The sequence below is a fragment of the Cynocephalus volans genome, chromosome 8 (genome assembly GCF_027409185.1).
Source record: "Cynocephalus volans isolate mCynVol1 chromosome 8, mCynVol1.pri, whole genome shotgun sequence".
Taxonomy (NCBI): Eukaryota; Metazoa; Chordata; class Mammalia; order Dermoptera; family Cynocephalidae; genus Cynocephalus; species Cynocephalus volans.
Genome location: NC_084467.1, coordinates 36,465,690 through 36,480,312, shown reverse-complemented (window position 1 = coordinate 36,480,312; position 14,623 = coordinate 36,465,690). Strand labels below are relative to the sequence as shown.

The window sequence follows — 14,623 nt, the reverse complement described above, 5'->3', positions numbered from 1 at the left end:
CCCTTTGGGAGTCCCCACTACCGTTGCAGCAGTTCTTGTGCTGTGGCTGCATTCTTAGCCAAGGCCAACAGGTGGCAGTGCCACCTCTGCCATGAGACAGCTCAAGCACCCACAGCAGGGCGGGCTTCAGTGAAATGCCCTCACTCTGGGTTAATGTCCTCTATTAGAGAGCATACGGCCCCCAGGGTGGGGGTAACCAGCTATCAAGGAGCTACTGAATCTCAGTCAGGGAGAGGGGAGAATAGATACATAAGAGGAGTCAGCCTGATGGGAGCTAGACATTTAAGAGCTGCCTCTTCCTCACTCCACTGCCCTCACCTCCCTGGCACTCTTCCAAACCCGCTTTCCCAAACCCTCAGGTGTCCTGAGGCTGCTCCACCTCACCTCAACAGAGGCCATATGCATTCCCCATGATCTCCGGCACCAGGATCCCTGGGTTCAGGATATTTGGTGCCATCAAGCTGGGTATGGGGCTGCGAAGGGCCTTCACTGGGCTCCAACCACAGGTGACTTGTCTTCTGTGCTTCATCTGGGTGCCAGGGAAGGCAGGAACTGCCATTTGGACCCAGTTCTGTAGTAGTGCCCGCAGGCATCCCAGAGGAAATGGGTGTCTTGGGTTAGGGATGCAGGAAATGGAAGGTGGGCCTGGCATGTGAGGCTGTGTAAAGGAAAGGAGTCTGGAGTCATGGAGATACTCTGGGGCCTTGAATTTTAGCAGAATCTTTTTTTCTCAAAACAGCTTTCTGTTGTGGGCAAGGACTGTCTGCAGCTTTGAGCACCTGCCTGAGGGGCACCCAGGATGCAGGTCTACCTCGCAGTGGGGAGCTGAGGGGATAACCAACCAAGTGCTGTCTCTCCAGTGCTAGCAGCCCAGCCGTGACTTACGGTTCCATCTTAGATAATAAGGGTTTCTACTGTTTCCATTTGAGGATCTAGATCGTAACTATACCAGGCCATTGGTCACGAGGATGGAGAATAGAACAAATGCCGGGAGACTGAGATGGTGACCCCACTGTGGTCCCTGGCATGTTCCAGGGAATTAGAAAGGGATAGACCTGGAGCTTATGTTTTCACCCAAGCTTGTAGCTTCTTCTGCCCTAGGTTGGGGGATAGAGCTTACATCCCCTCTGTACCCCCAAGCTCTGACCTCTTCTGTGATTAATGAGCTGACGATTCTGCATCAATAAGGAATTAACCTAGAGCCCCTATCCATCAATAGTCAGGAGCCCAGATCCCCACCCCCACCCCCACCCCAGAGAGAATGCTCCAGGGCCTCTGAGCATACCAACCCTGTTGGCTGTACACACCTATAGCTAAGTCCTTCCCCCATACTGCTGCCAGGAATTAACCCCTTAACTGCCTCAGCCTACTTCCCTTCACCCCACCCCTTGTATCAGCATGCCCTCCCCACACACATACACAGACAGCAGCTGTTTATATTGGTTTAATCCATGTCAAATGTAGTTTACAAACGGAAAGGACAAGTACCTTTGTATAGAATATACAGACACAGCATCACACCATGGGGCCCACGAAAGGGGCGGGGGAGACAACACTTCTTCCCTGGAACAGCAGCTCTGATCCCAGGAATGGTTCTCAGCAGAAGGCTGAGTAGCCAGGAGCACCCTCCTCCAGCCCCAGTCACAGCCTCTGCTTCAGCTCGGTTCCCATTTCCTGTCCCCCCTCCCCCGACTCTTTATAAAGAGCCCCATGAGCTAAGACTAAGGAGAGGACCATGTCCCTCGGGGCATGTGCCCCATGTCTGGGAGAAGAAATATACACCACTGAACACCGAGCACATGGGAGAGGGAAGGGACGCCATGGGAGAGGGAAGAGGCAGGCACCCCCAGAGGCGGACGGGCCGAGCCCCCAGTCAGCCCTGAAGGAGGCATTGCTTCCAGGGGTTCTTAAAAAAAAGAAAATCATACAACCAAAGGGGAAGTGGATGGGGCGGAGGGCAAGGAGTTGTTCCATTTATACACAACATTGTAAACATACATGGTCTATATTACATGTGCTTCAGTCTGGTGTTTGCATGTCTGTCTGTCTGTCTGTCAGGGGGCTGGATCTCAGGAGCCTTGCCCCGTTACTCCTCCCACCCCCACCTCCCTGCCCCACTCTGGGAACAAAGGTTGGAATAGGTGTCCCCAAACCTGGTGGGAGCTAGGAGGCAGGTCCTGGGCCTCAGCCTCCACTCTGGCTCCAGAGTCCTGTGTGTATGTGCGTGTGTGCATGTGTGTGAGTATGTGCATGTATGTACACGGGGAACCTGTGTGCAAGTATGTACAAGGGGAGAGTGTCACTGTCACAGAGGCTGGGGGCAGGTGGGGCTGGTTGAGGCAAGTCCTGCCTGGGTAGCTAGCTCACAAGTAGATCCTCCGCAGGTCTCCAGGCGCTGTGATCGTGTTGCACTGAGGGCAGAGCTTCTTGGCACCCTGCAGGGAGGACAGGGTGGGCTCTGGTTAAACACTACGTGCCACATATTTGTGCATGTGAGCACCTGGGCCTGCAGCCATGTCTCTCTGCACCAGTGTGTGCTGGGACCTTGGTCCTGTCAGCCCAGGCTGGGGATACACAGGCAGCCTCTGTGAGCAGGCACGCACGCTCCTGTGTTGGGGGGATGCCAGGATCAAACCGCCTGGCCAGCCCCGCAGCGGGAGCCCCGGTAATGAGAACAAGGCTGGGTCCAGCTGTGGCTGCTGCGGCCCTAACGAGATTACACGCGGCCTTTGATCAGGACACAGAGCCCACGTCCGAGCCTTTTATTGCTGTCTCCGGGCGACATTTTAATGGCTGCTCCTGAGCGAAGAACAGGGGCAGGAGCAGAAGGAGCGTAGTAATGGGAGGGGGAGGGGCCAAGGCCCTGGTCCTGCTTACCCACAACTAGCCTGCTCCTGACCTGGATTCTCCCCAATGTGTGGGATGCAGTGGGCCTTCTGGGGTGGAGGCAGGGAGCATACAGTGAACCCAGGGAAGGGGGAATTTAATAAGCATGCAGTGGGGGAGGAGGTAATGCAGTGAGCTGGGGGTAGACATCTCGGCTTCTTGCTCTCTTCTCTGCTTCTGCTCTCTCTACTTCCCCCAAGCAGGCTCAAGCATATGCATGGACATTTGGGCAGTACCCAAACTGCCACCCACTCGCCAACCCCCATGCCACCTCACCAGGGTCCGCAGCCAGCACTCCTCACAGTGCACGTGCCAACACTGGATGGACGTTAGGGGCATCGAGTATGAGTCCTAGGGAGGAGGTGGGCAGAGAAGGGGTCACTGTTGAGGCAAGCCCATCCTCTGAAGAGCCCAGATTGCAGTGCAGAGACCCTCCCCAACCCCCACTCACTGCTCCGAGGGCCCCCAAGTTCCCTTCTACTCACCATGCAGATGAGGCATTTGTAACGGTCCCCACGAGATAGCTGCCGTTCAAGCTCCCTGACCCGAGCCTTCAGGGCCTCAAACGTGGTCACAGCTGAATCTTCGGTGATTCTGTAATGAGGACAACACAGCTGGGCAGCAGGCTGGCACCCCCAGTCTGAACCTCCAGCCCACACCTCCCTCAAATTCCAGAACCACATAAAGAAACGTCTTCTACACATCCCTGCCCACCCCCTTCTCCGATATCCCACATCTGCAAACTCCACATTCCAGACCTAAACTCCTCACCCTCTCTGTTCCTCCACCTCCATCCTGATGAATTTCTAAACCAGACACCTGGGAGCCATTCTCAACCACTCCTTCTCAGTCACCCCACACTCAAAATTTGCCATCTCTCTCCTAAGGTCTCTGGATTCTCTCCACTTCCTGCCATCCTTATCACCACGAGTCTGGGCTCTCATGATTTCTTCCATGGATTATTCCACTCCACTAACCTTCTAAACAGCCTCTCTGCCTCCAGTCCCCTCATCTCCATTTCATTCTCCCAGCACCTAGAAGAATTTACACTCTAAAAGCAAACCTGATCATTTTTACTTCCGACGTTTCAATGTCTCCCTCAGAGTAATGCTCTCAACCAAACTCCTTGGTCCATCCCTAGAGCCAGCCACACCCCTCAGCGAGCTGCTCCATCCACACCAAACTACTAAATGTCTCCACACATACGACCCTTTTTCACTCCCTCAGCCTCTCTGCACTTTGTTTTTTTCTGGATCTTCCCACCTCCAAGCTCACTAGCTCTGCCTCATCGTTTAGGCCTAGTTTAATTCCTACCTCATCTGAGAAGCCTTCTCCAACCTGCCCAGCGGGAACTGAACTTCACCACAGCAGTGTGTGACTGCAAAGGTCTTTGTCTCCTCTGCTAAGCTGAGTTCCTTGAGGGCAGGCTGCTCACTTGACCAATATTTATAGTGGATATCAGCCCCACTTCAGGCATGGGAGCATGAGCAAACATCTGTTCGACGAACAGCCAGTTAACCTCCAGGGAAAGGGTGACAGATGTAGGGACTAGACAAATCCCACAGAATCTACGTCCCTTTGCCACAGGCCTGGCCTACCTCAAGGGATCCTTGTTCTTTCTTCCTAGGCACAGACACCCTAGTAGTCCTCAGCCTGTTGTCCACGCCTGGCACCAGAAGGTCCCTACAGCTTTTCCAAGACTCTCAGGGCTGCATGGCTGAACAGGGAACAGCTAAGACTATCTCAAGGATCCCTTCCACCCCTACTAAAATATGTGAACAAGACCCAGGGGAGCTCACAGAGGGAGAAGAATGCTTCCTGGAAGAGTAGAAAAGACGGTACTGGAGATGGGCCTTAGGGAATAATAATAATGATGATACAAATAAAACAGCTAAAATTTATTAAGCACTTACTAAATGCCAGGGATTGTACTGAGGGATCGATGATTATCATCTTATTTACACCTCACAAAAACCCCATGAGAAGATTCTAATGCTGTATTCCCATTTTATATATGAAAAAACTAAAGCAAAGAATAAAGTAGCTTGCCCAAGGTTCACATACAGTGGAGAAAATGGGATTCAAACTCCAACAGCCTGAGTCTGTGATCAACTGTTAACTGTGATTAGCCATTACTCTACACTGGCTATACCCAGGAGGAGCTGGGTCTCCAGGTGAAGGGAACAGCAGAAACAAAAGCCAAGAGGCCTAAGAGTCAGGTCCAGATGAAAGGCTCACCTAGGTAAGCAGAAGGCACTAAAGTGAGAAAGAGCGTGTGTGGGAGAACCTCAAACGCTACAATCAGGAATTGATGTTAATCTTATGGGCAGTGGGAAGCTGTGGAGGATGTTGGAAGAGGGTGTAACAGAAGAGCTGAATTCAGGCTAAAAGATAGATTCAATCAGGAAGCAAAACCCGGACGGAGGTGGAGGTGGAGGTGGAGGTGGAGGTGGAGGTGGAGGTCACAGGTAGAACCACAAGTGAGGTGTGGTGTAGGCAAGGATAATCTCCTGGGGGAGGGCCTGTTCTGACAGCTTGGGGGAGATAATCAGCTCAGAAAGCTCGAGAACTTACAGGTGGTCTGTCACTGCTGGGTGCAAGTGGTAATGGGGGGTGCAGGGAGAGTAATGGTAACATTTCATGGGCAACAACAAATGTTAACCTCTGCCCTTTTTCATTTAGGGTGCAATGGCCATGTCCCTATATTGGTAACGCTCTAGACCCACCACCCCACAGGTCTGTGATTCTCTCTGCCCTGCCTCTCTCCAGGTACTCTGAGAACAGCTCCGCCTCCAGTTCCTCCTGGTACTAGCTGATTCCCTGGGAGCTTCCATTCAACCTTTTGGCTCTTGAAGCCTTCATACCCCTTCCCTCCTCCCAAGCACCCGCACAGGTGGCTCTTTCCCTGGCATTTTGCCCAATACCATATGTGCTATCCCCTTCTGGATTGCTGGTAAATCCCTGACAAGGAGACAAGGATGGTTTCTCTTCATCTCCAGGAGGAGAATGTGCCTGGTCCTATGTGGTTTTTTCAAAGATGGGAAAACTAAGACCTGGAGCTGGTGGGCAGCCTACACTAGAGTGGAGAACGAATTCCCAAACCAGAGAATGAACTAGAGCTGGAAAGACAAAAAAAAAAAAAGTAGGATACAGTCAAGAGAATGAAGCCATTTCCTGCTCCATCTCCAAGAGCTCCAAGGCCACATCGAGGGCTAATATCCAACTCCTGATCCCACCTCTCCTTGATTTGCTCAGCACACACCTAGCCTCTAATCTTTGCTCTGGTGAAATACCCAATCCTCTAGCCCTTGACCCAGGTTGGTGTGAGCTACTCCTGAGCCCCTCTGGGGCAAGGGGTGGAAAGATTCCTGGAGAAAACCAGGGCATTCTTCCTTTCCCCTTCTCTGGGTTGTGAAACAGATCTAGGGTGGGAACCCATACTGTGTGGATGAGGAAGAGATAAGTCATGGGGACTGAAGGGCCCCAGTCTTGGCAGATCCAGACCCCATGGAGATCTCTGCACATGACTGAACCAGTCCCCAACTTGTCCCAGAGAGCCCTGCTTACTGAAGCCTGTGCTCACACAGGTGGGATAGAAGTCCTGACTTCCCCCAGCCTTGGTGGGTAGTACCATCATGGATGGCCACTGGCTCTGGCCCCCACCTCCCCCTCAGGCGCCATCTCTGATTAATGATCTTGTCTTTCTGATTTATGAGCAGCCCCTCCAGACGAGGGTGGGTGCCCCTTATGGCCCCACCCGCCCTGCTCAGCTGGAGTAGGAGAGAATTATTAAATAAACATCCATACGTCATCCCCACCCCCCCAAGCTGGTTGCGCCGAGCCTGTACGGCCCGCTCCAGCGCTGACATGGAGCAGCTGCGGTGATTCATGGGCAGCCGGGCCCTGCGCTGCGGCCCATACATCATGCCAGCAACACTCGCGGCCCGGCCGAGATAAACTGATCAACCACAACGGGCTGGAATGAATTTATGACAACACAAAATGGAGGGAAACAAATGGGAGGTGACCCTGGGCCACCGACCCAGCCCTGACTGGCCTGCAATCCACTCTCCTGGCAGGAAGCAAGATGGAACACTGGCCCTGGGATGAAGAGGCTGCCTTTTAACCTGGGCAACCTAGCCTCTGGTCAGAGGGAGCAGGGTGGGTGCAGGGAGTTAAGCAATGGCCAACAGCAGCAGCTCCAGGCAGCCTGGACTGGACAATGCCACCTCCTGGGACTGTATCTGGCCTTGCTTGGGCTACTGGAAAGGCAATGAGATGCCCAGCTGATATCAAATCCTTGCAAATCCTGGGGATCCAGGCCAGGGGCTGCTCAGCCCTGGGTAAGGCGTTAATGGATTCCCTTTTCCCTTGCTGGAGAACCCAGGCCAAAAATTCCTCCCAGAAGTGATGAGAACCAATGCTCCTGCCTAAAACCCACTGTGAGTGCCACCCGGGACAAGAAAAATGAAACCAATTTAGCTCCCGATTAAGAAATAGAAACTAGAGATGAATCAAGTGCGCCGGCCAGGCTGGGTGGCCATACATCACATTCTCTGGACGGAGGCCGCCGCAGCGGGCAGGCGGGCAGGCAGGCAGGCAGGTGGCCTGCTCCTCCCTCCGCCAAGGCTCCTGGGGCCATGGCCCAGCGATCAATTCATGGAGTCATGCTTTGCACCAGCTGGGCTCCACTGCCGGCTGCATGCCCAGGGCAGCAGGACGAAGCTGCATTCAGGAGGGCCACAAGCCCTGGCAGCAGGCCTTCTTACTACCAAAGGGCCCCTCTCCCTCCCACTAAAGTGCTGTCCCGGGGCACCTGTCCTGGCCACCCACACTTACTTCTCGATGTCACTATTCTTGCAGGTCTTCTGCATGGCCTCCTGCTTGCTGCTTTCACCATTGCTCGTGGATGGCATCTCTGCTAGGACAGAAGGGCAACTCACACTCTGGCCAGACTGGACAGCACAGGTAAGGGGTCAGGCTGGAGTCAGTAACTACCATCTAGGGATGCCCTCTCTCCCCTATTCTCTTAACCTGGGTCAGGACTTACCATCACTCGCCCATTTAGAGAATTCAGGAGTGATGCGCGTGCTGGGAGGGCCACCGCTAGAGGAAAGGAAGGAGAAAGAACAAAGTAAGGCCTGAGTACTTGGCTGACCCTTCCCTCAGGGCTTCCGATCCCTCCAGCCCACCCTCCCAAGACTGTGCCCACACTTGCTTTAGGACTGCGCCTCGGAGTGCCTCTCTCTCCTTGGCTTCACCAGGCTCCTCGCCTGTACAGGGGATGACATCAGCTTCTGTGTATCTGGCACGGTGGTCAAGGACGATGGATCCTAGTTTGCAGTAGGCATGACAGTTGAGTCTTCAGGAGAGACCCCCTGGCCAAAGCTGAGACTCTGGTCCTGGAGTGATGTGGGTGATTACCAGATACGCTAGCTGCTTTCCTTTATTTATTTATTTATTTTTTTTTTAAAAAAAGATGACCAATAAGGGGATCTTAACCTTTGGCTTGGTGTTGTCAGCACCATGCTCTCCCAAGTGAGCTAACCGGCCATCCCTATATAGGATCCAAACCTGTGGCCTTGGTGTTATCAGCACCGCACTCTCCTGAGTGAGCCACGGGCCAGCCCTTAGCTGCTTTTCTTATTACCTTTGGCCTGCCCCACCAACTCCACCTTGTCCCATAGTGCCCCAAGGATACTGTGGCTTCCCATACTCCAGAGTATCATCCCCATCCACATCCAAGTCAGCATCACTGTCCGGGTTCTCTTTGCCGCTGCACATGACGAAACCAGAGCCTGTGGGAAACAGGGTGTGAGGAGGGCCAGGGGCCAGCAACACCAGGCCAAGGGTACCCCTTCTGTTGCTTCTAGGTATGGGTCAGGTTTTGGCGCAGATAGAAACCTGGGCCTGGGATATATGTGTAGGTGCTCCTGACTCTGACATTTCAGTCTCCTTGCTCTATATAACTCATCATTCTCTGCCACTGCATGCTGCTCCAGGTGGTCTCTGCTCATAACCTAGCCCATTCATACACTACTTTAGGTTCTCAGGAGACACCTAGGCCTGCTATCAACCTGTCTTCTAGGTCTAGGAAGAGCAGGAAGAGAACAGAGAAATTCAGGTCTAGAAATTTCACAGGGAAGGACCTGGGACTTCCCTATGCCCCACAGTCCAGCATGACAAGTCCATCAGAGGGGATAACAGGCTGGTTAAGGCCAATTACAGCCATAGAGCGAGACCCCCAGCCAACATTCTGATTTTGGCCGCCAGGTCCTTGCCAGCAAAAACACCAGGCAGCTGTTCAAATATTTGGTGTCTGAAGCGCCTGACATTAATTATTCATCTCCATCTCACTCAGCCCAGATTCCTGGACAAGTGCAGCTATACAGGGATTAGGAAGGGACAGACAAGAGAGAACAGTTAAGCACACCTGCTTCTCAAAGCAGTGCATGAAAGCACCAGGCCGGGCTGGGGCAAGGCCAAGGGCCAGGCAGGCAGCTGACCTCTCTGAAGTGCATTTGGTGAGCTGCTGAGGCTACACCAAGCCCACTTCACTTACCTGCCAGGTGGTCTCTCTGACCCCCAAGACCACCCTTCCTGATAGCTTAGGGTCAGGGGCCACAGAGATGGCCCTCTTTCCCCTGCTTCCTCACACCACTAGCCAGCACAACAAGCCCTTCCATGGACAAAAGAAAACAAAGGACTCTGTGGTGAGTGGGATCAGCAAGGAAATCCTTAAAGAAGTGAGGGAGAAGCTCAGGGTTCTGGCATGAAGATCTTAACTTTCTTCTTCTCCATTCTTTCCATTCACAGGTCCTTATACTCTCATTTGAGTGACAGTCTTTTGCTGGGTCCTCAAATCTATTGTCTATTCCCTCATCCTGCTTACCATATAGTTCTGACTCTTCTTTAGCCTGCTCCAGAACCATCTATGGCTTCCCACTGCATGTATAACCAAGTCCAGACTCTTTGGCCAGATCCTTCTCAACCCTCTCTCTTGCCTCACTTCATTTCATATGCCCTAGGCACATGAACACGGAGACTGATCACTGTGTCCAAACATACCCTGCTTATGACCTTTGCTCATGCTATGCATTCCATCTAGAGTGTTCTCCACCTTTCAAACCCTGAAAAGCACTTTCTTGAAACACTTTCTTCCTGATTCTTCTCCCTCCTACTCCTCTGGTCTCTGGTCTCATAAAGATCCCACCCCTCCCAGAGGTAAGAAGCACCAGGGAAAGCAAGAGGCTGGGCACTGCCTAGGCTCCACCCCTCCCTGACAGTCCTCATTTGCCCTCCACCCTGAGGCACTAACACACTTGAGGCAGCAGGCAGGTTAGCAGCAGGGCCATTAAGCTGAGAAAACACCAAGTTACAGCTCTCTTTCCTGTTCGCAGCCAGGTGTCCTGACAAGCAATTCCTGCCTTGTGGGTGAGTGGCACCTCTATAAACCCTCTGACAGTTTGGGAGACAAACTCTGCCATCAATCAGAACGTAGCTATCAGGTTCACTTACAGCCTGCGCCCCCTGAGCCCTGCCAGCCCCCCTCCCCCAAGTACATGCAGCTCAGCAGCCAGCCTTACATCTTCTGCTCAGCCCGGCCCTGCCCTTCCCAGCCCTGCCTTGTGGGTGCGCAAAAAAGGAAACCAGAGAACTCTGGCACCACTCCTGAGCCCAGTAGGGCTCCCATGGCAAAGCCAAGAAAATAGGGTACCCAAAAGCTACCAGGAAAAGTCCCAGCTTCTCAACATATAGAGCAGCCCTGTGGCATAAAGTCCTTTCCTCTGCAGTCTTGCCTGCATACCAGGACTCACTCTCCAATGGAACACAGCAACTGTGGTTTCCCAAATCGTACATGCTTTCTTATGCCCACATGCCTGTGTATCTCCTGCTCTCTCTACCCTGAACCTTCTCCCTCCTGGTCTATAAAACAAATGCCTGCTCATTCAGCAAGTCTGACTCAGCTCAACCATACCTTCCACCATTAACTCACAGTGCCTACGCATAGTAGTTGCTCTATAATCCTTGCTGAAGGAATGAACTCTCACCTTAACATTCTTTCAAACTTCACTGAGCTATCCTCTGTCTGGCTTTGTACTGAGAACACAAAAGTGTCAAGATCTGATCTGTATCTTCAAGGTGCTCTGAGTGAATGGTGGATGAGCATTTGCCAGGCACTGTTTTGTTTTTTTGGTGGCTGGCAGGTTCGGGGATCTGAGCCCTTATGTTATCAACACCATGCTCTCCCAAGTGAGCCACCAGCGAGCCCATTCACCAGGTACTTAAACATAGATGTCCCTTCTTTGGTGTCCACCCAGACTCCTGTGCAACTCCAAATCACATTTAAAGCCGAAAGCTACAAGGGTCCCAAGTCTGACTCTCTGTTGTGATCTCCGCATCACCCAGCAAGGCTGGCCAGGTCCACAGCAGGTGCCATATACCATAGCTCAGCAGTACTTTGGCTAAACACTGCCAATACTGTTCTATTAGGTCCTCGGAGCCCTGTGCCAGAGGGAAGGCCAAGCCTGTTAGCTGATGGCCTGGAGAAACCTCTCAGGACACAACCTTTCCTATCAGACCCCAGCTCCCAGTCTTCTGTTCCTCTGACCAGTCGAGCAGGATGGAGAGCATTACACATCTTGTTTGCCAAGGAAAAGGTCTTTTGCTTCTGATCTGAGCAGTTTACTCTGACCCTGACCCCATCCCCCAGCAGAGACAGATGTTGGGAACTTCTCCCTACCCCCACAGGTGTTCAGAACAGGCCGCTGCTGCCAATTTCACTCTTGTGCTGCCCCAGCCTGCTACAACCTCCTTCCCAGCACATTAAACTTTATTTTCTTAATGAAATGTCACTTGCTGACTTCTGGCAGAATCATAATAAAAAGAAACGGCCATAAAGCCGTTTTATGCAGACAGCACCCCTGCCAGCTTGGCCCTCCCCCCCCAACCCCTCCTGCTTGGAGAGGAAAGCTCCGCAGTCGTTTTATGTTCTCAGCTGCTGGAATATCCCAAGCCAGTACTCAGAGGCAAGATGGCACAGACAGCTCCTTTCCAAGTCTCTGGCTCCTCTTCCATGTAGCTCTGGGGATAACAGGCAAGCTGCCACTCCTGCTGCTGCTAACCAGAGAAGGAACTCAGCCCCCAAGACCTCCAAGATGACCCAGAGTACCCTTCAGTCACCAGAGACGCCCCCTTGCTACAGTTCTGCCCCACCTTAAAGTGGCTGAAAGGGCTGGGCCCCCACCCACAGGCAAACTAAGCCTGACAGTCAATGATGCCCAGTAGAGTGGCTACCAGAGTTGCCTAGTCCTGTGGGGGCAATCAAAAAACCCCTTCCCTTCCTGTGAACACTCAGCAATAAAGAGGGAGAGGGTTAAGTGCAGAAATGATATGCAAGTCTAAATTTTATGAAAACGACCCTTCTCCCATAAACTCATTTCTTCCTGGGTCATTGAGAAGGAAAAAAAAGAAAAAAAAAAAAATCAGTGTTAATTTAATCAATTGATCAGATGATCGACTGAGAAACTGGAGATGCCCGTTTACTGGGGGCAGTAACGTCCTGTAACCTGAAACCACAAAAAAGGAGCCATCGATTTCCTCACCTGTTTCTCCCTACAAAACCAGGGCCCAGGGAGAAAGGAAAGTCTTGAGGCCCTCCAGAGGCCTGTGCTCTCCAATAGGGAGCGCAGGGGCAGCAGCTTCCGGAGAGTTTTACACTGGAATTAGTTACAGATGCAGTTACGGTGTCTTGTGTAAACGCCATCGATTGGGGAGCTGACAGTCTGGGGAGCTGCGATGCGGGACAATCAATCGGCCTGCAGTGTCACCTGCCACCTCGCTGAACAGTTGACAATGCAATTATCCAGTGTGGAGGCAGGGAGTTGGCGTGTGTCAAACGCACTTAGCCACTTTCCGGGCCTCCTCGATAACGCGTTTCACTGCCTCACGTCAGGAGAGACGCATAGAGACAGACGCCGTTTAAAACCATTGATACTTGCTCCTTCTGCCTGCACTCCCTCTGTCCCAGCTTAACAATTGTGTTCCAAAAGGCGATTAAATCCCGTCAGTTGCCACAGGGGAAAGACGGTGCCTTGCTCCTTGCCACCTCTCCTCACCCCTCCCAACAGGCGACAGTTATAACTAAAGGTGGTGGGGAGTTAGAAGGCAGCAGCCCTACCCCTCTCCATTCCAAGACTGTCTCCAGTGGTGTGCTGTTCCAATACCTGTCACTGACTGGACCAGGCAGCAGAGCTGTGCTGGGGGACATTTTTAGCAGCTGGGGCTCCCATCTTTTGAGAACCAACACGCTAAAGGAGGCAGCAGCTAAGGCAAGGTCTATATGCCATTGGACTCACAACACCTCTCCTCACCTTGCCCCATAGTCTGCTGCTGGAGTTTTATCAAGATACAGCCAGTTAAAAAGATCTGTGTCAAAGCTGCCCTGCCTGTTCTTGCCATGATTTCTCATTCCAGGCTACCAGGAACCAGCCTAAATCTAAGACAGGAATTCGAGAAAGTCACAGGCTCTAGGCCAGGATCTGGGCAGGGCAGAAACCCTGCACAGCTGACTCTCTTAGTACCTTCCCTCTCCCCCACTCCACGTTTGATTTTCAAGAGGCTTCAGGCTGGATTCTAGCAATGCATTCACCACTGGGGCTCAGAGACTCAGATGCAGACAACGTCCATTTCCTGTGCAGCCTCCTGGGAAATTCCTCTACCTCACCACTCTTGTGTCCAACACATCACTGCCACCTTACTGGAAACCAATCATTCCCATGTCCTCTCTCCAGCCTGCCTCTTCCAGATATGAGCTCTGAGCTCCTCAAATCCAGCTGGGTGAACCCTCACTGGCAAGCAACACCGGGAGGGACCAAGCCTCACCACCACAGGTCTCTTCTCCAGGATCCAGGAGCTTAGATGTAGGAAATGAGAGGCGTCACTCAGTCATCACATATCTCCTTTGACTATGGGGAGGAGCATGTCTGTATAATTCCCTGTGGCCTGCCTCATGGCCTGCTTCTCTAGCCTAGAAACCCCTTTCTCTATCCAGGTTTGGCATGGTACCTCAGAAGAGCATCTTTTTCTAACTGCTGATCTCTCTTAGGAAAATGTGGGTGAAATGCTAGGCTGTGTGTGCTGCCCTTTATGCAGGCTAGAAAACCTAAGGCTCTGAGAGGACTATCACCAGAGCAGGCACACAGCCTAAAGATTTCTCCTAAAACTGCAAGGGTCAGAGTGTCTCCTAGATACCAAAAATTTCTTCTGACATACTCTCTTGAACTCTTTACCTATTTCCTTTAGTCTTTTAGAAATCTTTTCCCAGCTGAACCTATCTCAGTGCTCACCTCTTGTTTGGTCCTTCGTTCTGTCCTCAAATACCAGTTCTAAGCACTCCCAGGCCTGAGCCTGAGCTGGGCCTCCCTCTCAGTAACCACAGGTCCCATCTCTAAGGCCCATTCCCCTCAGCTGAGCGTCTCTACCAAGCCCTTGCTTGTTGACTGCTCCTCACAGCAGACTACACCCAAGGTAACCAACTTGATCTATCAGACCAGCTCGCAGTTGGCCTGGTAGGAAGCTCTGCTGAGGATGGCAAAGGTGCCCAGTCTGGGAGAAAGGGTCAGGGATGATCGGATACAGGAACTTATCTGCAATTCTTCAATTCTTTCATATCTAACAAGGACAGCAATCTCTGTTCTGTCAGCACGCACAGCGCAGCTTAAATGGGCCTCACCGC

At 52.3% G+C, this 14,623-nt stretch overlaps 1 protein-coding gene across 3 annotated transcripts in view; it reads right to left on the bottom strand.

Annotated features, from left to right (window-relative positions):
- Window positions 1–1,431: 1,431 nt before the first annotated feature.
- RNF220 (ring finger protein 220) overlaps window positions 1,432–14,623 on the bottom strand; it is a 211,039-nt gene continuing 197,847 nt past the window's right edge. For all 3 annotated transcript variants that reach the window (XM_063104737.1, XM_063104738.1, XM_063104739.1), the window contains 7 exons: window positions 8,588–8,684; window positions 8,105–8,191; window positions 7,937–7,992; window positions 7,726–7,804; window positions 3,372–3,480; window positions 3,163–3,237; window positions 1,432–2,435 (listed from right to left, as the gene is read on the bottom strand). In XM_063104737.1, the coding sequence (XP_062960807.1) occupies window positions 2,364–2,435; window positions 3,163–3,237; window positions 3,372–3,480; window positions 7,726–7,804; window positions 7,937–7,992; window positions 8,105–8,191; window positions 8,588–8,684 (575 nt within the window). In that variant the 3' untranslated portion in view covers window positions 1,432–2,363. The remainder of the gene's footprint in view (window positions 2,436–3,162; window positions 3,238–3,371; window positions 3,481–7,725; window positions 7,805–7,936; window positions 7,993–8,104; window positions 8,192–8,587; window positions 8,685–14,623) is intronic.